General features: G+C 64.5%; 1 protein-coding gene across 1 annotated transcript; it reads right to left on the reverse strand.

Moving 5' to 3' along the window:
* Positions 1-3,496: 3,496 nt before the first annotated feature.
* LFNG (LFNG O-fucosylpeptide 3-beta-N-acetylglucosaminyltransferase) lies at positions 3,497-11,692 on the reverse strand. Its single transcript, XM_060033213.1, has 8 exons — positions 11,174-11,692; positions 6,680-6,728; positions 6,073-6,172; positions 5,808-5,961; positions 5,614-5,699; positions 5,038-5,203; positions 4,829-4,914; positions 3,497-4,647 (listed from the first exon to the last, which is right to left on the reverse strand). The coding sequence occupies exons 1-8, from the start codon at positions 11,600-11,602 to the stop codon at positions 4,581-4,583; spliced, it is 1,137 nt and encodes a 378-aa protein (XP_059889196.1). The 5' UTR covers positions 11,603-11,692; the 3' UTR covers positions 3,497-4,580.
* Positions 11,693-25,591: the final 13,899 nt, after the last annotated feature.

The raw sequence follows: 25,591 nt of genomic DNA on the forward strand, positions 1-25,591 counted from the left end.
TATGCCCGGCAGGGGGCGCTGAGTCCGCAGAGGACGAGAAGCTACGGGCAGGGCCAGACGGACCCTGTTGGAAGACCCACCTGGAGTCCTAGATGGGCTGGGGCGGCCCAGGAATCTGCATTCCCAGCAAGTTCCCAGTGACCGCCGGCTGCTGATCTGGGGCTCAGCTGTGACTACCACGTTCAAACAGGAAGTGAGCGATCACTTGGCAAGGATCTGGGGATTTCACTGGGATGAGCCAGGAGGAGATGTGGCCAGCCCTGCATCAGAGCCAGGGGACAGGACAGTGACATGGGTGGCCTGCGGTGGCCTGCAGCATCCGGCTCAAGCCTGCCTCTTGACATCACACATACCGCACCAACAAAATATTGGTAATAACCAATAGATTCCAAATATTGGTAATATACCAACTATTGGTAATAAAGATTCATGATGTGAACTTTTAAGAGCAAGCAAGGGGCTGCAGAGACGGTCTCCCCTCCCTGTCACTCGGGGGCTGCACCCCTAGATCCGTGTGGGGTCCCGGGAAAGGTGGATTCGGGCTGGGAGAGGAACCACCAGCTCTGGCCACCAGGCGGTGCCCAAAGACTATGGTGGGTTATACACGGGGGGGGGGGGGGGGCCCTGAGGCCTGGGCAGGGGCAGTAGGGGGCATATGCGGAGGGAAGCAGCCACAGTTCTGAGCCCCCAAATTCAGCAACCTCCAGGGGCCAAGACGAGGAGCCCCCTGGACCCTGGGCCCCTCCTAGCGCTGGACCACTTAAGTGCCTTCTGTGTGCCCAGCCCTAGGCTCAGAAAGGACTTGGGGAAGGGGTCACCTCCAAGAACATTTGGCAAAGTTGGGCCTGAGGTGGCAGCAGGACCGGCCAGTTGGTCTGGCAGACGAAAAGATGAGGCTGGCACTGGTTTCCCCCCGCGCCACTTCCGCTCTGACCCCAGACCCAGAGAGGGCAGGACTGGCTGAAGCCTCCAGCAGGTCAGGCCTCTCGAACCATGGATGGAGCCTATGGAAAGCTCCACAGTGGTTGCAACAGGTGGAGGAGAGTCGTGGAGACCCAAGTCTGTAGGCCGTCCTGTCTCCCAGCCCCCCAGGCGTGCTGACAAGTCCCACCTCTGCACCTCTGCCCAGGTTGTGCCAAGACCTGGAACACCTTCCTCTCCCCACTCTGCTTCCCACTCCAGCTCAGATGTGCCTCTTTGGGGGAAGTTGGCTGTGATGGCCCAGCTGAAGGGAAGTTCGTTTAAACTGAGCAGGGAGGGGCCCCACCCTGGCACCCTTCTCAGCCCCTCCAAGACCTGGCTCAGCCTCTGCTCTGGCCAGCTACCCCGGCACTCACCCACGGGCAGCAGGGTAGCTGGGGGGCGGGGGGCGGGGGGAGCGCCCAGCAGCCCCAGTGGTTGCGCTTTTGCTTTTTATTTTTGAAAGCCCACAAGTGACGGGCAGTTTGGGAGGGCCAGCCAGGACCCTCCCCAACCAGCCACTAGCCCAGCGTGTGGTTGAGGGGCGCTGACGCCACCAGAGAATGGGGCATGGCTGCCCCCAGTCGTGCCTGCAGAAGGGAGGTCACCTCTTCTGCTCCGTGACTCATCTTGGGGGTGGGGGGGAAAGCACCCCCTGCACACCCCTGAGGGCGGCGGATGGAAGACATCAGGCTGCCCGGTTCCTATAAGGCCTCCTGGACCTGCTTCCCCTTCTGAGGAGGGAGAACTTCCCTCCTCCCTCAGCTTCTTGTGTAAGGGGAAAGGGCCGAGGTGCCGCTAGTCTGTGGCCCTCTGTGACCCCTGCAGGCCCAGAGCACCGGGGGCTCAGCGCCGCTTACATTTATCCCCCTTTCTCAGGTGGAGGTCGAGGCTCCAGGAGGGGTGGGGCTTGCCCCCCAACCCTGGGCTCCTCTGCTCTGCTGTCCCCCTGCTCGGTGCCCCCAACCCATGTGGGGACAGCTTGGACCAACTGTGACCTACCGATGGCCCCAACTCTGATGCAGACTCCACGTGCCCCGGCCACACCTCTGCCCCGGGGTCCCGCCAGCTCTGTGCAGAGGCGATGCCAGCTGCTGGAGGAGGGGCACTGGGGCCCGGGCTCCACACTCTGCCAGGGCAAAGGCTCCTGTGACTCACACTGGCAGGAAGGAGGCCCATGGCCTCTGCCCACAGGTGGCAGCAGTGCTGCTGTGAGCCCCTCTCCCCTGCCATGCCCCCACCCAGCCTGGCACACAGTCGGTGCTGAGTGGAGTCTGGGGGTGTGATGGTGAGGGGCCCTCTCTCCCTCCTGCTGTCCCAGTCACTGCCACACCCCCAGGGCAGCTGCTCTGGGAACTGTGCTGCTGACTCAGGGCCATGCAAGGTCCCGCTGGGGTCAGGCCCTGGCCAGCTGCTCCCCAGGACGGGCAGGCACCAGCAAGGGCTGTGAGGAAGGGGTCCTCTCCAGCCTGTTGGGGGCGCTGAGTATGTGACTGGACCGGGAGGGGCTGGCATTCTGCCCCCAGCTCAGGGGTGCGAAGTGAGGCGCTCTTCAAACCACTCTGTCTGCTTTCTGATGTGTGGACAGGGCTAAGCGTGGAGCAGTGGGGAGCGAGGAGGTCATAGGGAACAAGGAGCCCCAGGTCCTAGCAAGTACCCACGGGGGTGGGGCTGGGGCAGCTGGAGGCGGGGAGGGGCGGAGGGAGAGGGGGAGGGGGAGGGGAGGGCAGGGGAGGGGGAGGTGCAGGGGGAGGGTGTGTGTGTCCAGGCTCAGTTTGAGGAAGAGGAACTGAGGGCCGCCCCAGGCTGCCTGGGAGGGTGGGAGGAGGGGATTCCCCAGCTGAGGGCAGAGCAGCCCCTCCCCGCTCCTGCCATCACAAAGCCTTGATTTGAGGAAGGGCCAGAGGAGCTGCTTTCTGTAGAAAACAGGGCAGAGACCCGTCCAGGGTCAACAGGCTCCTGGGACCCGTCCAGGGTCAACAGCATGGTGGGGGGGCGGTGAGGCCAGGATCCAAGGTCAGCCTGAACTCGGAGTTTGACCTCTTCACCAGCCCGGCTGCCTGACCTTGGACATCACATCACCTGCTCCGAGCCTCAGTTTCCCCATCTGCAAAATGGGGCAAGAATGTGGCCTCTGTGGGCTTGTGACAGAGATGAAGCTGGGTAAGGAGGTCCCAGGTCAAGCCACAGCCAGCCCCTGTCCTCCTGAAGGGAGGGCTGGACCCTCTGGCAGCTGTCCAGGGGCAGGCCAGCACAGACCAGGGCTACAGAGTCTTAGAGCTGCTTGTCGGAGTGAGACCTGTACATCCAGAGGTCTCCCCTATGTCCGGGGGTGCCCTGGGCTGGTCATGCCGCTCAGGTACCTGGAAGTTGCTATTTAAATCCCAAGTTCCCTTCCCACAATAGCTGGCTTGGAGGTCTCTACACACCTCCCCCACACGAGTGCAAACAAGCCCTCAGCCCCCCCCCCCCCCGGTTCAGCTTCCATGAACCTGCAGCTCAGGCCCAACTTCCAGCTGAGACCAGGATGCCCACGTTGCCCCAAAGAGCATCTTTATTCGCAGCAAAGGACGTCACCATAGCAACACACTTCAATTCCCTGAGAACTTTTCCCTTATCATTCACTTTCCTAGCTATGTCTTTGCAGAAGGAAAAACAGAAGACAGAACACACCTCACTGGTCAGGTGCACCGAGCTGGGCTGGTAGGAGACAGGTTCTATGCAGGAGGTGGGCAGGGAGAGGCCAGATACCACGACATATAAATACATAGAGTGTTAGACATTTCCATCAGCTTTAACAACAAAGATTATCCCAAGTTCGGCTGCTGCTTTTTCTGATCCACAGAAAAGATAAAATAGCGCCCTCCCCAACCCCCCGAAAACACAGACAAAAACTCCCTACTTTGTACCCACCCCCTTTCGAAAAAGAAGCACAGTAAAAAATACTGTCACAATATTTACAGACACACCCACTATGGGTGACTTTCTCTCTACTTTGGAGAGGAGATAAGATCCTCAGCTGACTCCCCGTCACAAAGGGAAGATGGCTAAGAGAGCGGGAAGACCCCTGCCCGGGATGGTGCCGCACTCCACCCAGCGGCAAGGCCACTGGGGCTGCTATTCCCCAGGTACCCAGGCCAAAGCTCAGTGGGAGGAGGGGACTCGGGCCACACCCCCCAAACCCAGCTTTCTCGCAGCACTGAGCAGGGTGAGTTGTCCTGGGGGCTCTAAGGAGCCAGGATCCCAGGGGGCAGGCGCCTGCAGCGCTGGGCCTGCGCTCAGCAGGAGGGAAAGGCACCTGCACCTCGCTGCAGAGCAGCCCCTGGTCCCCATGCTGCCCAAAGACCCCAGAATGATAATGAACCTGCCCTCAGAGTGACCTCTGACTCACAAATCCTTCTGGGGTGGAGCATGGAAAGACAGGCGGTGCCTCGCCTGTTCCTCGGCACAGCAGAGCTGCCCAGCAGCCTGCTACACGGATGGGCACGCAGCACACACACACACACACGCTCGCACAGCCCTGGGGGAGCCTCGAATGCCAAGGCCAGGGCGGCACAACAGGGGTCCCCGGGCCCTTTGGATACCAGGGGTGCCCGGGGACAGGGTTTCAGCCGTAGCTGCTAGAAGATGGCAGTGTGGGGACACCAGGGTGTGTCCGGATACAGGTGGCAGTGGATGGAGCGGAACCTGTGGGGACAGAGTTGGGGGCTGGTCCGTGTGGGGTGCGGATACCGAGCTCACAGCACCGGGGGCCCTCTTCCACCCAAGCAGGCTCAGGGTCGTACTCTTTCATCACGCTGCTTAGCTGCAGCAGACCCCAAGGGACCCGAGGGGAGCCCCGCCCCCATCTGGGCCTCAGTTTCCTCACCTGGATGGGTCGGCCTCCACTGAGAAGGGCCCCTTAATGTGGACAGCATTCCGCTTGTTTTCAAACATGCCGTAGCTCAAGGTCACCTGCAGGGGGAGGGACAGAGTGACGCTGGGAGGGGTGCCGATGCCACCCCACCCTGCCCCTTCCCTCCTCTCCCAGCCGCTCTCCTCCATCCCCATCCCTTCCTGGCCTGCTAGGCAGCGCACCTGCTCATGGAGCTCGGAGGCGGGGACCTGCTGCAGGTTCTCCAGGTGGGAGTGGAAGAGCCCGCTGCGGATCAGGGGCACGCCCAGCAGAGCCTCCACGATGTAGCCGATGGTGCAGTCGTCCGGCAGCCGGATCCGCTCGGCCGTGCTCATGAAGTGGCCTCCGCTGTGGGAGGGCCGGAGGGCCGGAGTGAGCCGAGGCGGGAGCTGGGCAGGAGCCCACCAGGCAGTGTCACCCTGGCCGGGCCCAAGAAGGAGGTGCACGTGCCCGGCCTGTGTCCCTAACGGGCTCTCACGCTGGCAGCTCCCCACCTCCCTGAGCCCCAGGACAGCCCCCTCCTCCGTACCAGCCAGATGATTCTCTGTGAGTTGGGGGTTACCGGACGCAGGAAGGGGTCCTGCCCAACCTGGGTGCTGACCACCCTGGTGGCTGTGGGCAGTGGTGGGACGACTCACCCTGCCAGTACACGTGAGGTTGGGGACACTGGTGCTGGGAAGATGAGTCAAGCCAGGCCCCCAGTGGGGGGACCTTGCGGTCTGGGGCAGCCTCGCCTGTGCCCCAAGGCACCCACTCACCTGGCCCACGGGCTCATCTTCAGGGCCAGCCCCCGGCTGATGCAGAAGCCAGCCCCGCCGGTGGCAAACCAGAAGTGGACGGGCCGCTGCGGGAGGGGGCACGTGGTGAGGCTCCCAGACCCTTCCCCCCGGGCTGCAGGGACACCTCCAGCCCCTCCCCGCTCGGCGTAGGCCTGTGTGGGCGGAACACTCACCACCTTGCTCTCGCTGACCCTCTCTGTGGCCTGGATGGGCCTGTCCAGGCTGGGCTTGCCGAGGTAGATGTCCTGCGTGTGCGGGTAGCTGGCCAGCAGCTTCAGCAAGGCCCGCGCGTTCACGTAGTTATCGTCATCCACGTGGCAGAACCACCTGCGGCGAGGCACTGCCGTCAGGGGGGCGCGCGGGGGGCGGGGACTGCCAGGGCGGGAGCCAGCCCGAGGAGGGGACGCTCCCGGGCCCCAGCCGAAGGCCAGCACTCACTTCCTCCCCGATTCGACGAAGCGGTCATACTCCACGGCCATCTTGCAGGACAGCGCCTGGCGGCTGTGGGCAGCCGAGCAGTTAGTATTGACCACGTTGCCTGCGGACGAGGGGAGGGGCTGTGAGTGGGTCCAAGATGGTTCAGCGAGGGCGGCCTGGCCCAGGGTCACACAGCAAGCCCCGTGAGAGCAGAGCAAGAGAGGGTGCGTGGCAGTCTGCCTCGGGGCGCCCTGGGTTCAAGCCGTGCCTACGGTGGCCTCCCCCTCAACCCCTCCCTCGAGCAGGACCCAGGCCCGGCGATCTCACCCCCCCAGCCCAACCCCCTCCTAGGCGCCCCGCCCCGCCCCGCCCCGCCCCTGCCCATTCAGGCGGCTTTTTCCCAGCACCGGCCACCTGTTGCCGCCACACCAGCTCAAAGGGCCCCGGGCGCTGAAAGGGCCTCATTTGCATGAGAATTGGGCGGGGGGGGGGCGAGTGGTGGGGCGGAGCGTTGAGCAAAACCCTTGAGTAAACTGCCCTCCCAGGCCCGTGGCCTCGGTGACCTCTCCAGAGGGGAGGGTTTCCTCTGGGCGGGAGCCCCCCCAGCCTCCCCACGTCCAGGGCTCACCCGTGCGCCTTGCCAGGGCTTCATCTTCCCCGTCCGTGAAAATGTACGTCTGCAGGGAGAAATACGGCCTTGAACAGGCAGCTCTGTGCCCCGGCCACCGTGGGGTCCAGGGCTGGGCACCCTGCGGCTTCACAGGGATCCTTCAGTCACACCCATGCCCCACCTTTGAGCCTCAATTTCCCCACATGCAGAGTGGGGCTCAAGTGCCTACCCTGAGTGGAAGTGGGCTGGGGGCCCAGGAAGACCCCACCCCCTACCACCCCACCCCCTACCTCGACAGCTGGGCCCAAGGTCAGCCGGCAGCTGCGCCGGCACGAGCCAGGTGCGGTGCCCCGCCCACCCGCCAGGTAACCGGCTCCGGCTGTCCTGCACACCTGGTGGGGCACACACCCTTACTGACACAGTGCCCAGCCTGTGGGAGGGGCGGAGGGTGGGGGGGGCAGGCGGAGGAGGTCCGCTTTGGGAAGCCAAGTCTCAATCAGTCGGGGACAAAGGCCTCTGCTGGGCGGCCGCCAAGCGCTGGCGGACAAAGGGCCCAGAGGGAGGATGAATCACCAGGCGTTGTCCGCCAGCTTTGTCCTGGGCCGCGCTGCGAGGGGAACTCGGCCGCATTAAGCGGGAGTGGCCGCACAGCCCATTACCATACAGCTGGCCTGGTTAACTGGGCCGGGCTGGGCACAAGGTCCGGCGGGCTGGGGTGTGGCCACAGCCCTGCAGTCCTCCGGGCTGGGCCCTCAACACCGGGGCCTCCCTCGCACCCCTGGCTGCGTGACCAGCCAGTGCAGCCGGTCACCTCTGAGCCAAAGCAGCCTCCAGGGTTCTAAGGAGACGCGGTCCGCAGGGCTGAGGCGGGAAACCTCACGTGCCCCAGCGCAGGAATCAGTGGCCCCAGCACCCATGCGGCCTAGCAGCCCCGCCTGCTGCGTGCCCTGCTCAAGGCCACATCAGGGCTCCACCTGTGCCAGCACGGGGCCACCGCTGCCGGGATCGCTCCGCGGAAGGGGGGGGCGGCCAGGAGCTGCCAGCGCCCGCCTGGGCCCGTCGGCACACGGGAAGGAATGTTCCTTTTCCTCTGCCCGGCCCGCCCAGCGCGTGCCACCCAGCACACCCGGGCGTGGCTGAGTGCAAAGCCCAGGCCCGGTGGAGGGTGCTGGGAGCACGGGCAGTGGGAGAGCCCCCACCTCCGTGCCCACCAAGCCTCGGTTTCCTTCTGTGTACAAACGGGTGCAAGGGAGGGGCCGGTGTGTGCAGGCCTGGCATACAGCACGAACCCAGCGACCTGGCGCACTCACCTGCGGTGCCCACCCTCAACTGGCAGCTCCAGCTCCTTGCCCAGCCTGAGCCCAGACCCGGGCACACTCTCAGTGAGGTCACAAGCTGGCTGGGCCTAGAGAGAGCTAAGGGAGGTGGCAGGCTCCTTCTACACCCTCTCCACGCACGCACCCCCTCCTTCCAGAGCAGACACCCCAGGGCAGCCCGCACGCACAGACTCGCATCCAGCGCCCCCGCCCCCCAGCATCTCAGCCCAGGAATGCCGTGGGAGGACGAGGCCGGCCCGTGCAGACGCGCCGTTGCCGCCACTGGATTAAAAGGAAAATGCTTTCTTAATGAGATCAAGGGAGGCCTGTTCTCCTGAGCGCTTGGTGGTGCCCTAAAAACCCAGCCCAAGGCTACGGAGATTAAAGTCACCTTTGTTCAGCGGGGAGTGCTTGGAGGCGTGAGGTGTGGGGTGTGCGGGCGCCGGGCCTCCGGTCTCCCCACATCAGAGCAATCAGGAGGGGAGGGGATGGGCTGCCCGGCCGCGGGCCTCACCCACTGCTCAGAGCCTCATTTTCCGCCCTCCGTGCAATGGGCGGAACCAGAGCTCACGGGTGCCCAGAGCAGAGTGCTCCGACGCGTTCTCTTCTTTCATCTCCCTAATGGCCCTGGGAGGAGGGCACCATTACGACCCGAGTGTACAAGTGGGGAAACTGAGGCCCAGAGAGGGGCAGCCCCCAGTCTGCGGTCACACCCCGGGGCAGAGGCTGTGCTGGTCCACCCCAGCCACGCCTTCCAGGGACCAAGACACACACCCCTCCCCCTCCCCCCCCACCCAGACCCCTCCCCACTTCCCCAGAAACGACAGGGCTGGAGGAGGAAGAGTTGGGCAGCGAGGGCCGCAGGGCTGGCTGTGGGTGGGCGGGGGGACACCCACAGGAAGCGGCATTGTTCCTGGAGCTGCGATTCAAAGAAACACAGGATGCCAAGCTCTCCCCCCAACAATTGTGGCTGCCGCGGTGGCAGCCGCTGCAGCCTGGCCCACTCCGGGAGGGATGGGGGGGAGGAAAGTGTGGGCCAAAGGCCCAGCCCCTCATCCTGGACTTGAAGGCCCGTCACAGTGTGGTCTCTATTGACCACCCCCACCCAAGTCACTCCAACTGCTGGAAGTTTCTTGCACACCCCCCATGCTTGTGCTCAAGATGCCCAGTTGCCCTTTCAGGGCATTTTCTCCTCTCAGTCTAGCTCAAATGGCGCCTCCTCCAGGAAGTCCCTCCCTCCCCAACACGGGTCAGATGCCCACTTTCAGCTCACACAGCCTCTCTGGGTTTCCCCCGCTGCGGCCCTGACTTCCTTGAGTCTCCCCCATCAGACTGGGTCTGAATCACCCCTCACAGGGCTGGGAAAGGAGGTCTCTCTGTTGAAACAGTTTCAAGGACCCCTCCCCCACAGGACACCATAAGAGGGGTTCCTGCTTGCTGTGACACATGAACCGATTGTTGGGGACAGATTCGGCCTCTCCTGGGTGGGGGGCCTAGTGTGAGAAGGAAACCCAAGTGGCCCCTCAACGGGGAGCAAAGGGTCCAGGGGAGGGACGGCCTCCACCCCGACTCTGAGTACTCCCTGGGCTCATTCCCTACATCTCTAGGCTTTGCCTCTTTTACGACACCCTACTGGAAGGGCAATGCTTTCCCTGTTTCAGAGATGAGGAAACTGAGGGTCAGAGAGGCCCTTGGTCTTGCCCAAGGTCACCTAGCTTGGCTGGGACTGGTACCTGAGACCCCCCTGACCATATTCCCTCCGCTGGAGAAAGCCCCCAGAGTCCAAGACGAGGGGTGCTCAGAGCTGGTGGCAGCCCAGAGGGGGCTGAACACTGCCAAAGGTCACACAGCAGGGAGGCAGAGTCCTGGGGGATGGTGCCCCACAGGGCTGTCACTCAGGGATGTGGGGGACCCACAGGCCCTCATCGCCAGGCAACCTGAGCGGCCAGCGCGCCGGCAGCGTTCCCATGGAGCACATGGCTGCACACAGAGGCCGGACGCCTTTCTCCACTGGAGAAAGGGGCTTTGTTACCTTGCCCAAGCGGCCGGCGTGAGAGCCGCCCGGCGCTGGGAATCCTAACGGCCCAGCAGCCGAACAAAACCCGCAGCCCCCGCCGCCCCCCCCGCCGGGCTGCTGAGCCCCTGCGAAAGGGACGCTGTGTTCCCAGGGCCCCCTCCCCACGCTTGGACCACAGAGGACCCTGCACCCCCAGGCCCCATCGGGACCCCATCACGGCCCTGCCCCAAAACAGGGCTCAGCCAGGCCAGAAGGCCCCCAGACCTCGAGGGCTGACACAGGGAGGAAGCGGTGTGGGCTCTTCTCTGAGCCCCCAGCCCGGTCAAGGTCCTTCACCCTCATCCCAGATACCCAGTCTGTCCCTTGAGTTTCCCAGCTCAGGGATATCCCCCCACCCCCCACCCCCACAGGGCTCACATTCTGCCCTCGTCCTGCCCCAGCCCAGCCGTCATGCTGCAGCCTGGAGGGAGATTTTCAAAGTGGGGTGTGTCTTTATTATGTGTGTGGAGGAAGTCGATGCTCAGCTAGGATGTACTGAGCACAAGGTTCCAGGCTCCAGAGACTTCTGCACTGTGGAGAGAGGACCGCCGAACAGACTCTGAAACCCAGCGCTCTCTTTCTTTTGAGATGGGCTCCCCAGGGCCCACTAACGCCCACCCCCAACTTCAGAATATTTTCTACAGTGACTTGTCCCATTGCAAAGACTGGGATGGGGATGCGCCTGGCCCTGAGCCCAGGGGTCCTAACCCCCCACTCCGCCTCTAAGGAAAGAGTCTTCTTCCCAGGGAAGGGCATGAGCCCAGGGTGACGCCCATGCAGAATCTGCCTTGGGGAGGTTTGGGGACAGTAATGCCCCGTTAATGAGTTCCAGTGTCTGAGGGGCAAGAAGCATCGCAGGGCACCAACCCCAGGCGCTGGTGGCTGGTGTGGGGTCAGTGCAGGCCACCCAGGGCCCTGGAAGTTGGCTGGGGATGGGTCCCCAGCACGCAGTTCCACAACCGTATGGGGAGAGTGGCCCCACCAGGAACACTGGGCTGGAAGGGGGCAGACCGGCATCACTCCCCCTGATACTCCCAGTGGCTGTACAGAGGTGCAGCCTGGCGCCCATCGGATGCTGCCACCAGCTGGACAAGAGGGCACCTTCTCCCCTGCCCACTTGCCCAAGCTGCGGGGGCTCACCATCTCCTTGTGGCGCGAGATCCACGTCTCCAGCAGCAAGTCGAGGCGCGCGCGGTGAAACTTTTTGGTGGTCTTGACCGCGATGAAGACGTCGTGCGGCGTGAGTGGCTCGGCCGGGGGCCGCGGATGGCCGTCTGCGGGGCGGGGGACGCTGCCGGGCGGTGGGCCCGCGTCTCTACGAGAGCGGGTCAGCAGGCTGAAGTACTCGGACAGACTGTGCACCTCGCGGACTAGCACCCCGGGTGCCGCCGCCGCCTCCAGCCCAGGAGCTGGGGCCGCCCCCGAGGGGCCCGCCAGGCTGCGCAGCGCGCGCCGACCGCGCTCAGCGGGCACCGGGGGCGGCGGAGGGTCGGCCGTGAGCACCAACAGGCAGGCGAGCAGCGCGCCCGCCAGCGCCAGCAGCAGGCGACGGCCGCAGCGCTTGAGCATGGTGGGGTGGCGGCCGCACGGTGCGCCCAGCCCCGCGCGCCCTGCCCGGTGCGCCCTGCCCCTCACTCCGACGCCGACGATCTGGGGTCCCGCGGCAGGTCCAGCAATGCACCGCCCGCGCCCCGCGCTCTTAAACCGCCCGAGCCTGGCCCCGCCCCCGGGGGCGGGGCCCTCTGCGAGGCCCCGCCTTCAGCACGAGCTCACTGGCTCCCGGGCCCTGGGGCGGGGCCTCTCCAGGTTGCCCCAGATGCTCTGCAGAGCCCACGTGGGGCCGCGGCGGGGGTCTGGGAACTGCCGAGCGGGCGTCTTGGGCTCCCGCCCCCGGTCCGCACGTGCACGCCCCGCCCCGCCCCGCCCGGATCGCCCCGGCGGGCAGCGGGGCGGCGTGGGGATGTAGGTCCGCCCCGCCCCAGTGGCCCTGAAGGGGAAACCCAGGCTGGCCAGCGCCGGCTGGAGATATACCCGGCGTCTGACATGCGGAGGGGCGCGCCCTCGGCGCTGTGACGGGGATTCTGGGACAGGGACTTCGGGCTCAATCGTCCCGCGGGGGACGTCCTTCCTTCCTCGCTCCACACTTCCCCTCCCCGAGCCCGGCTTCCTGCCCTAGGGACGGCGCAGGCCTTGTAACAGGGCTGGTGCCTGGGTGGACCTGCCCGCTCGGTCCAGAGTACCCTTTATTAATATCGAGGAGGTGCTTAGCCACCTGAGCCACAGGTAGGAACACGAGGTTCCAGCGAGAAAGCACCTTACCAAATTCCATCCCTAGCCCGCGAGCTAATTTCCTCGTCTCTGCCCAACGTCGGAGGGCAGAGGATTGGTTCCCCGAAATCCTCGGGCGCCCCGTGGCGCCCCGAGAAGAAACCGAGATCGCCCCTCCCCGCGCGGGATGAAAGGCCGCCTTCTGTCCCATTTGGTCCCTCTGCTCTCGGGCCAGATGTGGCCCAGCTGTGCCCCCGCCCCGCCTCCCCGGCACACGGCGGCTTCCACCCCCGGCCCTTCCCACGGGCTGGGCCAGCCCACCGCACGAGCAGGGGCGGCAGGAATGTGCGCCGACAGCCTGGGTTGAGGGTTAGGGACGAGGGGCGAGGAAGTGGCCAAGGGCTCCCCGTGGCGAAATCAAAGTCTGAGTCGCCCGCCCGCAGCATCTTCCGGAAGCGCGGCTAGGGGCGGCTCTCCGCTTGGCTGCCTCCTTCCCCTCCCTCCTCAGTTCCTCCGCATCCCCTCCTAAGGAGGTCCTAGGCGACCACCGCGGCTAAACTGGTCCCCCCCTTAGCGCTCACTCTGCCCGCTGGTACCCCTTCATGGTCCCTTTCCCTCCACTTGAATGTCAACTGCGGAGAACAGGGCCTGGAACGTAGCAGGTGCTCTATAAAGATCTGCTGTGTAAATGTCTGGCCCGGGTTCCAGACTCTCGCCTGGCGCGTTTGTTCTCAGGGCCCTGGGGCCCTACCCCTTGCCCCTCTGGGATGGGGTGCGGTGGAGGATGGGAGTTCCCAGGCCTCTTCCTGTACCCACCCCCAAGGTAATTAGCAGGCGCCACCTCAGGCAGGCAGATGCCTGAGCAGATGGTGCTGGCTGTGCCCAAGTGACGAGACTCCCATGGAGTCACCTCCTGCCATAAACCCCTCCCCCATCGGCCAGAGCCCCGCCTGGGAGCCTCTAGTCGGCTGGGGGGAAATGGACCCGATGGCGGGGTGGGCCACCCCCAAACGGTCAGCTGAGCCCCAGCACAGCTCCAGCCTCCTGTCTGAAGGGTCTCTGTGCCCCATTTCCCTCGCCCCACCACCGATGCTTATCTATCCCATTTCTGGGCTATTTTGAGAGGCAGCCTCCTCCACGACCTTCCTCTCCACCCTGGTCTCCCTGCCCCCAGTCTACCTGCTCTGTTGATTCTCCACTCAGAAACCACACAGCTTAATCAGACCCCCACGCCCCTGACACACACACACACACACACACACACACACACACACTCTCATAGGTCAAAATCTTTGATGGTTTCCCATGGTCCCTGTGTTCAAGTCCTACCCTCGTGTCCACGTACCTCCCAAATGGGTCCCAGCTCCATTTCTTGCTACTCCCTGCACTGCCTCCCTATTCTCTAACAGCCCCCAAACCGTCAAGCCCCCAAATCTTTGCATGAACTGTGCGCGTACCTGGGATTCCGTCAGTGGCGCCCATATTAAGTGGCACCCACTAGGTGCTGGGCATTCTGCAAGAGGTAGGAGGGACAGCAGCGTGAAGCCGTGCCACCCCACACTCCCACCTGAGGAGGTTCTGTGAGCCAACCCCTCCATGGCCCCTCCCCAAGGGGCGGGACCCCCTGCTCCGCACCCCAGAGCATCCCTGCTTTCTCCCCGGTTCGTGCTACATGGTCCTGGCTGTTGTGCCTTTGACACGCCAGACAGCAGACGTGATGTGCCCATTGTACAGAAAGCAAGTTGAGGCTGCATTGTACTCGGGGAGCAAGGAGGAGGAACAACTGTAGAGAGGGGCAGTGGCCCAGCCTGGCAGGGGCACGGTGTAGAGGCCAGCAGGAGGTTTTCTGCACCTCTCTGCAGCCAGGCTTGGTGGGAGTGCGGGGACCTGGGTGTGAGTTCCTGTCTGGGAACAGCAGGACAAAGCTTTGCAGCATTCTTGTGGGGGCCATGGGCTTTGGCAAGAGTGATTCAATTTCTTTGCTGTCAGGAGAATGGAATTTCGTGGTGACTCCTTGAGGTCTGAAAACTGTAGGGGGGTGGTGGCCTAGCCACCCCCGCCCCCTTCCCTAGGCTCAGCTCCAGCCTGAGGCACTCCCCTCCCCTGCCCTCACCCTAGACCCAAAGGCTCCCTCCAGGGACCCATTGGGCCAAACAGCTCTGAGGAGGGGGGGTGGTGAGAGGAGGAGGTGCTGGGCCCAGGACAGGAAATGGGGACCCAGGGAAGGGATGGGGAGGGCTGAGCAGGTTGGCAGGAAACCCCCCGAGGCCTTAGGGTCCTTTGGAAGGGGGGTGGGGGAGAGGCTGTGTCGGGGTCCTCCCCAGGTGTGGGACACAGCCCCGGGGCTTATCACCTTGGACCTGGAACATTCCTCCTCTGAGCCTCAGTTTCACCACCCATAACACGAGGACGCCATTGTCGTTCATCTTAGAAGGTGCCAACGGTAAGTCAGCCGAGCAGGCGGTCTGGCCCTCTGGCTCGGGGACATGGGTGTGTGCGCCTCTTAGGCGGCCGACCTCCGCTCAGCATGGCACGGCCCCTCCACCAGCCCCCGAGTGGGGCTCCTGGGCAGCCGGGTGGCAGAATGGCTTGAGAACTGCCGAACGAGGCTGGGTGGAGAGGTGGCCGAGGACAGGAGGCCCACATGACCAGCGAGGACCCAGGGGACTCTCCTTGCCTCCCTGTCAGCTCAGAGGAGGTGTTGTGTGCCCGTCCGAGCTCAGGCCCCCTTTCCCGGATGGGGCTCATCCTGGGGCCTCCCGCAAATGGAATCAGCCCCAGCAGGTTCTAGAAGCCCCTTCCCCACCGGCTCCTGGAGCCTTGGGGCTGGCCTCCCCTGAGTGTCTCTTTGCCGGGAAGATCCAAGAGACATAATGGGTGACCCATTAACTCGAAGCGGGTCATCCAAGGCAGTCCTGCTCGGTGTCCCGGGAACAGCCTTTCCCAACCCAGCAGCAGAGCCCAGAGAGGGAAGGAAGGCACAGTCCCCAGCCCCACGAGGTGGTGGCCGGCAGGTGGAGCCGGGCAGGGGCCTCACGCTGCCCCACCTGACACAGACATGAGAAGCCTGTCCTCAAGGCTGCCGTCAGGGCGTCCGAGGAAAAGTGACAGCGTGAGAGCCCCAGGTGCCAGGGTGCCCGCGGGCTTCCTAAGGGGCAGTGAGTGGCATGCCCGCGGTGGCCCAGAAGCTTCTGGACGCAGAGTCGGTGCTGGCAGAAGGGGAGGCAATGGGGAGGGTTTGGCTTAGAAGCTCAGCGCAGAAGGGAGGGGGCACAGCAGGCGACGGCAGCTGATGGTCTGGGTGGCAGCGCACCCGTGAGAACAGACAGCCTACAGCTGCAAGTGAGCACCCGGCCCAGTTCCCCCTGCCTGCCGGCTCACTCTGCCTGCAGCCCCTCACCCCCGGCCCACGCTCTGTGTGGTCTTGGGCCAGTTCCCTTCTCTCTGTAGGTCTCAGGATTTTACAATCCTGAGATATCTGTAATAAGCATATAGCTGGTACCTGCCCCGCCCTGCCAACCCTGGGCTGGCTAGGGGCTGGTACTCTGCAGACGGATAGCACCAATGAGCACTGGTGGCCTCTGGCCCTTTGGCCTGAACCTTGGGGCCTGGTGTGGTCAGAGCAGCCAGGCCGACTTGGCCTGGATGGCTGAACAAGTCTTCGGGGAGTGTGGACGGACGGATGCATGGGTGAGGACATACAGAGACTCAAGAGAGCGCTTCTTCCCCCCCAGCCCCCTCCCGCTCAGGGGAACATGGGTCTCAGAGTGAAAGGAGGTCTGGCAGGGCTGCCCACTGAACTCTGAGCTGGCAGTGGGGATGGGGCCTCAGGGCAGAGCTGACCCCCATGAAAATGACCGCATGCTACGTGTCTGCCCTGCACTGGGAAATGGGCATTTCCCACTGTGCCGCCTCAGGAAGGCCTCAAAAGTTCCCACTCAAACCATTGGTCTCACACGTGGGACACAGGGGTCCAGAGAGGGGAAAAAGGATGCCCTTGACCCCACGGGAAGGTCAGGGTGTCTCAGCCCCGGGACCAGGGTTTGCGCACACAGTGAGGGCGGCAGGCCTAGAGCTGGCAGCTGTGTTTCTTCCTGGTGGCTACGCTGGGGCCATCTGGGCCGCGGGGCTGGACGGAGCTAATCTGATTTGCAGGCCCCAGTGGCAGAGCCCCACCGCCAGAACCCATTACTGACGTCCTGCGGGGGCCAGACTCCCACCAGGGAGACACCAGAGCCCCTGTGCCCCAGCTGGCCCTCGTCTTCCCAAGAATGGCTAGCTTGTGCTGGGCAGGGCTGAGCCGTGGCTGTGCTGGTGCCTGCCAGGCTCCAGGCTCCATCCCCTGCCCCAGTCATGACCCTGTGCCCAAGTGGATGGGACCAGACCCCAGGAGCAGTGGGAGGAGGGGCTCCGGGCCGGATGGGGTAGCGGGGGTCAGAGTCTTGGCTCCCAGGGAGCCCCGCTTCCTGCGTGAGCCTGAACTTGCCTCTGTCTCCCTGACCTCAGGTCCCTCCTCCATCTGGAACACGGGATGGCGTTGTCCTCCCTGTTGCTCACCGGCATGGGGGAGGACGTGGCATCCCTTGATATTCTGGGCTGCCCTGGAAGCTTGGGGGGAGGTACACGCCCAGGAGCGGCAGTCACAGCCCCAGAGAGATAAGCCACCACCGTGGACCCATCCACCCATCTGTCTGTCTGTCCATCCAGCTGTCCGTTCACCCACCCATCCAGTAGCATCCCTGGGCGTTCTCCATTCCCAGCTCTGGCTCCAGGGGAGTGTAGGAGGTGACTCAAACACAGCCCCTGGTTCCAGGGGGCTCACAGCCTCCTGGGGAGGATTCTTCCAGCACCCAGATGTTCCCCAAACAGGCAGAGGGTGGTAGGGGCTGGAAGATGGGTCAAGTCCAAGTGTGCCAGGGGCCTGGGCAAGGGAGAATCCACCTTGTGCCACGGCTGGGGGTACAAGGCTTCAGGAGAGGCTTCCAGGAAAGGATGGTGACTGTCACCCTGTAGCTTGAAGGTTTGGGCAGGCGGAGGTGGATGGGAAGGCAGTCGCGGGTGACTGGAGAGGTTGTGTGTTTCGATGGGGGTGTGGGGAGAGCAGTAGTGGGAGTTGAGGCTGGAGAGGGGTGAACAGGAGCCTCAGGACCCAGGCTCAGGAGGTCAGGCTGGTGAGGGGCTGGGGAGGGGCTGGGGAGGGGCTGGGGAGGCACTGGGGAGCCTCAGAAGTTTTGTGAGCGAGAGGGGCGTGGTCTAGGTTGCTTTATCAAAGGAGGAGAAGCAACCCGCCATTCAGCTCAATCACCAGGAGTCAACCCTGAGCCTCCCTATCTGTCTGTCTGTCCCTCTGGACCTTGTGTCCTTGCAGCCAGAGAACGAGGAAGCTGGGAGGGGTCTGGGGGCAACGTCGGCCTTCGTGCTCCCTCCTCCCTTCCTTGGGAGCCTGTGCCAACAGTAAAGCGGAGTCTGGGGAGGATTTTCGGAAGAGGGCGGGGCCAGGTTGCTTGGAGGTGGGTGGACCCTGGTGGGAAGGGAGGCGGGAGGCCAGGGGGACCAGACAAAGACTGGGCTGAGGCCAGCATCAGAGGGAGGCCCAGGCCTCTGCGGCTCTGCCCTCCCTCTGCAGCCCCAGTTTAGCTGTCTGTACCCTGTCTGCAGGGCTTGCCCCTGGGTTCTCAGCTGGGGGTGGTTTTGGCCCCGGGGGTAGTTGGCAATGCCTGGAGACAGTTTTGGTTGTCACACCTCTGGGGTCAGGCAGCACTAGTGGAGCTCGTCAGTAGACGCTAGGGATGATACTAAACGTCCTACTACATGCCAGACAGGCCCTAAACAAAGAATTTTCCAGCCCACAGTGCCAAGAGGCTGAGGGGGAGCAATCGCCAGTGAAATGACAGGTCTCTCTCCAGGCTCGGGCCCCCGCGGGGCGCTCGGGCGGGCTCTCCCGCCAGGCCCGGGGTCCGCCCCGGGTGGCATGTGCCTGGCAGTGAGGCTTCAAGGAGCAACTTGCTCCCCCTTTGCCTGCGGGAGGTTATGTGAGGGCAGAGGGTGCGGCAGTCCGGCCGCTGGGACAGTGCGCCCGCCCCGGAGCGGAAGGATTACACAGGGGGCTTCCGGTGGAGGCCTGGGCAGGGGTCAGCGGGGCGGGGGGGGGTTGGGGGCGGCCTGGGCTGTGGTGCAGGGCCTGGCGCAGGGAAGGGGGCTCCCTCCCAGCCTTGCCACCCCTCACAGCCTCCAGGTGGCCCCAGCCTCCGGACAGGCCGGGGATGGGGAGCTGGCCGGGAGGGGCCTCCTTGCAAGCTGTTTGCTCAGCCGAGGTTTAATCTCCAAAACAGGAAGGCTCGTATTGACAGAAGCAGCAGGCGGAACTGCCGATGTGTCTGCCAGGTTAAGCTCCTGGGGCCCCCGGCTCCTGCGCCCAGGCCGCGGGGGGCTTCTCGCCGACCCTGCCGTCAAGTGCAAATGCTCCCACCCCCGCCCACAGCCCCTCGGCCGTGCCGCCTGCTGCCAACCAGGCCCTGAGGAGAGGGCACCTTGGTCCACCCTGCCAGCTGCGGGGGGGGTGGGAGCCGGCGGAGGGGGGCAGGCAGGAAAGTGGAGGGGCTGCGGGGTCACAGGCTGCGTAGGGCGTGTCTCCCGGTCTCATTTTGCAAATGAGGAAGCTGAGGCTCAGAAAGGGAAGTGAGCTGACCTGCGTCACACAGTGCTGGGGTGCGGTGGTCTGCCCGGGGCCCCCACCCCAGTTCTAGAGCACGCTCGGGTGTGGCGCTGTGGACCACCGCCATCCGACAAGCAGGAAAGGAGGGCCCGATCAGTGCCCGGAGCGCCCTCCTGTCCGACACCCCCTCCCTGGTGCACCCGGAGAGGAGGGTCTGGCTCCCGGCTTGGCACGGCTGCAGTGACCATGAATGCTTGCCAAGCAACCGCTGCGGACGCCAGGGATCTCCCCACTGCAGCCGCGGGAAGGAGCGAGCCCGTAGGTGGCCCACGGGCAACCTCTGGGGTCGGCTGGAGGGCCACTCAGCTTGACAGTGATGTCAGCCCTGCAAAGGCCCCGTGGCCCCTTTCTCCTCTCAAGCACCTGACTCGGTTGGACCGAAGTTCGGGGGCAGGGCTGAAGCCAGCCCACCCTGTGGACCACGTGGCAGAGCCCACGCACCTCTCTGGCCCAGCTTCCCTGGCCACCTGGGGTGGGAGGTGGATCTAATTCCAGGCCAGTCCCAAGCCCCAGATGCTCCACTCCGCTGGAGCAGAGTGCGGAGCTGGCAGTGTGGCCTTGGGTGGCCCCTGAACCCTAGAAATGGCGCTCTGGCCCGACACCCTCCTTGGTTCCCCATTCACTACCCTCTCGGGAGGGCTGGGCTGCCCACATCCCAGCATCTCTGCCTGCCCCCTACACACCCCGGGGCTCAGCCAACCCACGTTCCTCCCGCTTTCCCAGCCGGCACATTTGCCTGTGTCCCACCCCACCTCCAGCTCAGCCTCCCTGCTCAGCTGCCCCCTCCTTGGGGAAGCCTTCCAGGTTTACTCCCTTCTTGTCGATCCTGGGTCCCCTCCAGCCCCAGCACACATCCTGGCACCCAGAGTACGTGACAGTGGCAAGGCGACACAGCTGGGTTTGCTGGGTGTACCAAGAGCTAGAAGAGCCTGAAAGAGCTAAGTCTCATTCCACAGGTGGGGAGACGGAGGCCCTGAGCGTCACAGAGCAGTCAGCTCGCACCTGCAGCCACCCTTAGGGTGAGCATCTGTGGGCTTCACTTCCTGTGTGTCTCCTGCACCCCAGGAAATCCTGCAGTCCTGGGGGGCTGAGGCTCCAGGGCCCCCCTCCCCTGCACAGGTCTACAGGAGGCCCCAGTACTCAGAGCACAGACAGGGTGGCAGTGGTGAACGGAACTTGGTCAGAGACGGTTTGAGACGCTGCTCCCAGAAGGAGCTCCTGGCCAGGCCTGACTCTCCCTGGCTGCCCCTGGGTAGTCCTGTCCCGCCAGGAGACCGAATAGGAGGTGGACATACCCAGGCCCGCGCTGCTGGCTGGCCTGGCCCAGGAGGTGCGGGGGGCAGGTGGCCTGAGCTATGCCCAGACCCAGACCCCAGACCCCCGGCCTGCAGCATAGCCCAGGGGCACCCCTCTAGGTGGGAGAAGGGAGGGTCCCCAGCCTTGGCTCTGTCCCCAACCCAGTGTGGGGTCTTAGGCAGGTGGCTTCTCTCTCTTCTCAGCTGGCTGCCGAACTAGAGCCCCTCCTTGGTGATCTGAGGCCAGTCCCCTGCCCCGGCAGGGCTGGGTGCCCTGGGGCAGATCTTCTTCAGGCCTAGAGCATCCTCAGGGACTGGCTGCGCCTGGGGGGGGCCCCACCCCCCACCCCCCACCCCTGCCCTGTCCCTGCCTGCCATTGCTGTCACTCTATCCCAGCGACCCAGTTTTTCTCCCCGTCTATGCCGGAGGGGCGGGGGACCCTGGGGGGGCAGTGTCCCCCTTTGAGGCGAGGGCAGCGGTGGATCAGGTGTCCCGGGCGGGGCCGTCTGCTGGCTCAGGGCAGGGGCCACGGCTTTCAGGTCTTCAATAGGCTGAGATTAGGTTCCGTCCCCTGGGGGCGGGGGACCCGGTTGTGTGGCCATTGTGACAGCGTGGGAACCGCAGCATCCTGGACCAGACAGGGATGTGCCGCCCTGCCCACAGGAGCCTGGCCTGGGGGCTGACTGGGCATCCTCCCGGTAGGAGCACACGCCGGCACATATACACATGTCCACACAGCCCTGCGTCAACACGGGGGCTTGTGGAAACACGGCCCCAGCCATGCAGGCTGAGATGTGTACACACTGGGTCCTTAGAACCTTAGGGCCACTGCACGGGAAAAGGTGCTTCTTCTCTGCAGCTTGGGGAGCAGAGCAGTCGTTTATCCTTGCTCAGTGCACGACCGCACACACGTGCACAGCCGCCGTGGCACGGTCCCCAGGCCCTCCCTACCTCTCCCAAGGCTTTCTTCAGCCTCTTCTCGCCCGATGTCCTCCCCCAGCCCCCCGCTCAGATTGCAAGGCTCATCCTTGGCTGACACAGTCACAGGTCAGTCCCTGCTGGCGGTGAGGAGGAAGCAGGAGACCACAGGCTGACAAATTCCGGTCCTAACTGCAAGGTCTCGTGTTTCCTCCTTGAAGAATCAAGTGTGGGAATGAGGAGGGCCGAAATGAGTGGGATGCCTCAGCCGCCGGGCCCAAACACGCCGCATCTCCGTCCCCATCACCCTTCCCCAGCTGTGGTCCTGAGGACCTGCTTTTCAGGGCCACGGCGCACAGTTTGGCAGAGAGAGGCCCAGCTGTACTCCTCTGAGTGCCCCAGACACACGTGTGCCGATGTGCGCGTGCCTTCACACGTGCGGTGGGTCTGTGTGCGCTGGCTGGGGGTGGGGGCCGTGGAGGCTCCAGGTTTGCACGTGCCAGCTGGCCAGCATATGGCCGGGCACGGGGGACACGTGTGTCTGCGTGTACACGCGCCCAGAGCTGGCCCCAGCGGCCTGCGTGGCCTCCTTCCTCCGGCGCAGCTGCAGACTCGGGAAGGAGGAGACGGGCTGGGCCGGCCTCAGCCGTGTTCCCCAGAGAGGTGGCCGGGGCAAGGTGGGAGGCCGAGGCCAGGCCAGAGTGCCGGGCAGGGGCCGGGGCTGGGGTGTGGCCTGCGCCACGTGCTTCCTGTCCTGCTGGTGGCGACGGCTTTGGACGGAAGGTTGGCCCCCATCAGGAAGGCGCTGCCTGGAGAAGTGGGGCTTCAGGAGGCTGAGTCAGCTTCCCCCAGAGTTCATCCGAATCCTCTACCATTTCTTCCTGCAGGCTGTCACCCAGCTGCCTTGTCCCAGGGCGAGTGGGGAGACTCCTTCATCTGCCCTGGGGGCCTGAGTGCGGTACCTCAGGGCAGGCGGACACTCGGCCCTCTCGACGTCCCCCCAGCACCTCCTGGGCTGAACCGCTGCTTCCCTGAGAGCCCGGGGACCCCAGGAGACATACTCCCCGAAGTCTTGCCCTAAGGAGTGGTCGGGGACCCCAAGACAGGCAGAATTTGCTTATGGGCACAAGCAGCTCTGGAAGGATGCAGCTGGACCCTGGGGAGCCCACCTCCCAGCTCAGGACCCTTGGGACGGTGGCAGTCACACTTGTACCTGGACGGCTGATCCCAGATCACCCTACAGCCCACGTGAGCTGAAAACCCAAGCCAGGGTTCAGGGGTCTGTGGAGCAGCCCTTCATGTCCATGGAAGGTGTCAGGGAGGGCTTGCCCAAGCGGTCCCCCGGCCGGGCCTTCTCCCAGGCCCTTACCACTGTCCACGCCCACCCAGGTTCTGGGAGATAAGCCTTTTCAGAACCCCCTTTCTCCTGTGTTAGTGTCCTAGGGCTGCTGTAATAAATGACCATGAACTTGGCTTAAAACAACAAGTACTTATTGTCTCCCAGCTCTGGAGGCCAGAAGCCGGAGGTCAAGGTGTGGCAGGGTTGGTTCCCTCTGGAGGCTCCGCGGGGGCTCTGCTCAGGCCTCTCTCCAGCTGCGGGGAATGTCCACGGTCTTGGCGCTTCCGGCTTGCGGCTGCACCGCTCCATGCTTGTCATTGGATTCAGGACCCACTAAATCCAGGATGACCTCGTCCCAGTGTCCTTCACTTCATTACATCTGCAAAGACCCTTTCTCCAAATAAGGTCGCCTTCACAGGTTCCGCGGGTTAGGAGTTGGACCTATGTTTTTGAGGGGCTACCATTCAACCCAGTACACCCTTAAATGCCAAGGATCTGGGAGGCTGCATCTTCCCTCACGGCCACGCCAGCGCCCCTGCACTTCTTCACGGCAGCCTCGGGGCCATGGAGGGCACCCTTGGACATGTGTGCGTCAGCAGGGATAGAGAGCCTAGCTGATGGAAGCGGGGATGGTGGCTTGGAGAACGGGCAGTGCCAGGCCTGCCCACCGGGAATGTGGCCTGCGGTCCCCACCTCCACACAGGATGGGTGGACAGACAGGCGCCTCCTTGCCCCTGTGCCCCCGGCTGGTTCTGGGGGCCCCAGGCACCTGCCCCACATAAGGACAGAGGGGCACATGCAGATGGGCCGACAACCCCTTAACGGCTGGCGCTCTGCTGGGCCTCGCCCTAGCAGGACGTTTCTCTCTCAGCCTCAGGTCTGGGCATGAGCGCTGGGTGAGTGGCCACCAGGCCCTGGGCCAGCGAGGCCCAGAGCTTGCCGCCTGCGATTGCCCCACCGGCGGAAGGTGGCTTCCACCTGTAATCACCGTGCCGAGACACAGGCTCAGCTGATCTTCCAATGTGCCTTTTACAACAAGTGGACGCTTGGCTCTGAGCTCGCCCAGCCGGGACTGAAGCTGGGTCTGTGGGCACCCATGCCGAGCGTGGCTTCCTTGGCCCTGGGCGCTGGCCCTGCAGCAGCAGAGCTGGGAGCTCCACGGGGCCCCCCTGGAGACACCCTGCTCCGGTCTCAGCCTCCCAAGTGTAACACGGGGTAAGGATCCTGCACATCTGTATTGCTCCCAGGGACCTGGGAGGGGCAGGACAATGTCCCTGGTCACAGATACAGAAACTGAGGCCAGGAGGGGCCTGGCCTGGTCTCCCCTGACCAGTAGAAGTGGGTCGAGGCAGGCCTAGGTCCCAGCTGGCCCACCACCTGCTGACCTGCTTCCTCCCAGGCCCTCTGGGGGCAGGCGGTGGGAACGGGCCACGTCTCAGCCTCCCAGCCCCCCGGCGGCCGCCCCCTGGGAGGCCTGGTCAACGGGCTCAGGTGTCCCGCACAGCCGGTTCCTCTGCCTCGTCCCATCCTCGCCTCTGTGGAGCCAGGGGGAGGGTCACTCCCCAGGGGCGCCAGCAAGGACGGCGGGCGGGGGGGCCGTCTGGCTTCGGGGGGGCCAGGCCGGCTCTGATGCCATCTTCCACGTCCCCCCGGAGGCTGGGCCGCCCAGGTGTGTCCACAGGGACCTCCCTCGCCGCCCCTTCCCACGACCTCTGTGCCGTCCCCCAGGGCATGGTCCACGCCCGCTGCTGGCTCTGCAGCCCTAGCCTGCTCTGGCTGGGGGTGCAGGGCCCGTCTGGGGTTCAGCGGCTCAGGGGAGTGGGGTGGGCTGCCAGCTACAGGTGGCCAGATGGAGAGCCGGAAACCTCCCCTGATGAGGGCCTTGCGCTCCTCAGCCGCCCGGTCCTTCCCGGGGGGTCAGGGTCACGATCTCATCTGACAGGTACTGAAAGGGAGGCTCGGGGCGGAGGGGGTCCCACAGCCTGAGAGCCATCCGAGCCTGCATCCAGGACGCCCTGCCGGCCACTTCCTACTTCTGCCTGGGCCAGACCTGCCCTGGGTGTGATGGGTGGGACCTCACCTCAAGCCAGGGAGTTTGGGGAAACTGAGGCTGCGAGGGGGCCTAAGTGCTTTGCTCAGGTCACCCAGCTCACCTGTCTCTTGGAGTCACGCTGCTGGGCTCTGAGTCTTCGCTCTGCTAATTACTAGCTGGGAGGCCTCAGGCGAGCCCCTCAACGTCTCCGTGCCCCAGTTTCTTCAGCTTGTAAAGCGGGAGCAATGAGGAAGCCTGCTTCAAAGGGTGTTGTGAGGATCCCGTGAGCTGACCACAAGGCCTGGCACACGGGGAGGGCAGTAACAGGCCCATGTTGCTATTGCCACCGTCACCATGGTCATCGTCAGGCCGGCCCTGCCGCACTGCGAACTTCAGAGCCTGATCTTCTCTTGGTCACTGCGGAATCGCTGGGCCCAGGCCAGAGGTTACGCTCAGGGAATGTTTTTAAGTTGTGAGCAGCAGTGTGACCCCAAATCCGCTTCACCCCAGAGACTGTGGCCTCCCCTGTTCCGCCTGGCTCTCCAAGGAGACCCCCTCTGCCCGAGCCCTCGTGGGGTTCCTCTGGGCCCCGCACAGTGGCTGCCTTTACGTACGTGCTGCAAGTCAGGAGACTGAGGCCAGAGAAGGCGGACCCTCTCAACCAGGGCACCACAGTTTTGGTTGGTGTCGAGGAGCCGCTGGGTGGCCTGGGCTGGGGGCTTGGCCCGGGGTTGGGGGGATGGAGGAAAGCAGAGCTGGCGGGTGGGGGTCTCGGGCCCCTGCCGGCGCAAAGCTGGGCGGGTTCCCAGGCGGCCGGGCCCGCTCTGGCTCGCCGACCAGCACTGCTCCAGGCTGCGGGCGCCCACACGGCAGAAGACCCATGTGCCCCCGTGCCCCCCACCGGGGCCTGGGACATCCTCTGTGAGCGCCAGCGTCCAGGGGCGCTGCGGTGAGGGCTGCTGGCTCTGCCACCTCCACCCCAAGGCTGCA

Source organism: Delphinus delphis, chromosome 15, assembly GCF_949987515.2.
Source record: "Delphinus delphis chromosome 15, mDelDel1.2, whole genome shotgun sequence".
Lineage (NCBI taxonomy): Eukaryota > Metazoa > Chordata > Mammalia > Artiodactyla > Delphinidae > Delphinus > Delphinus delphis.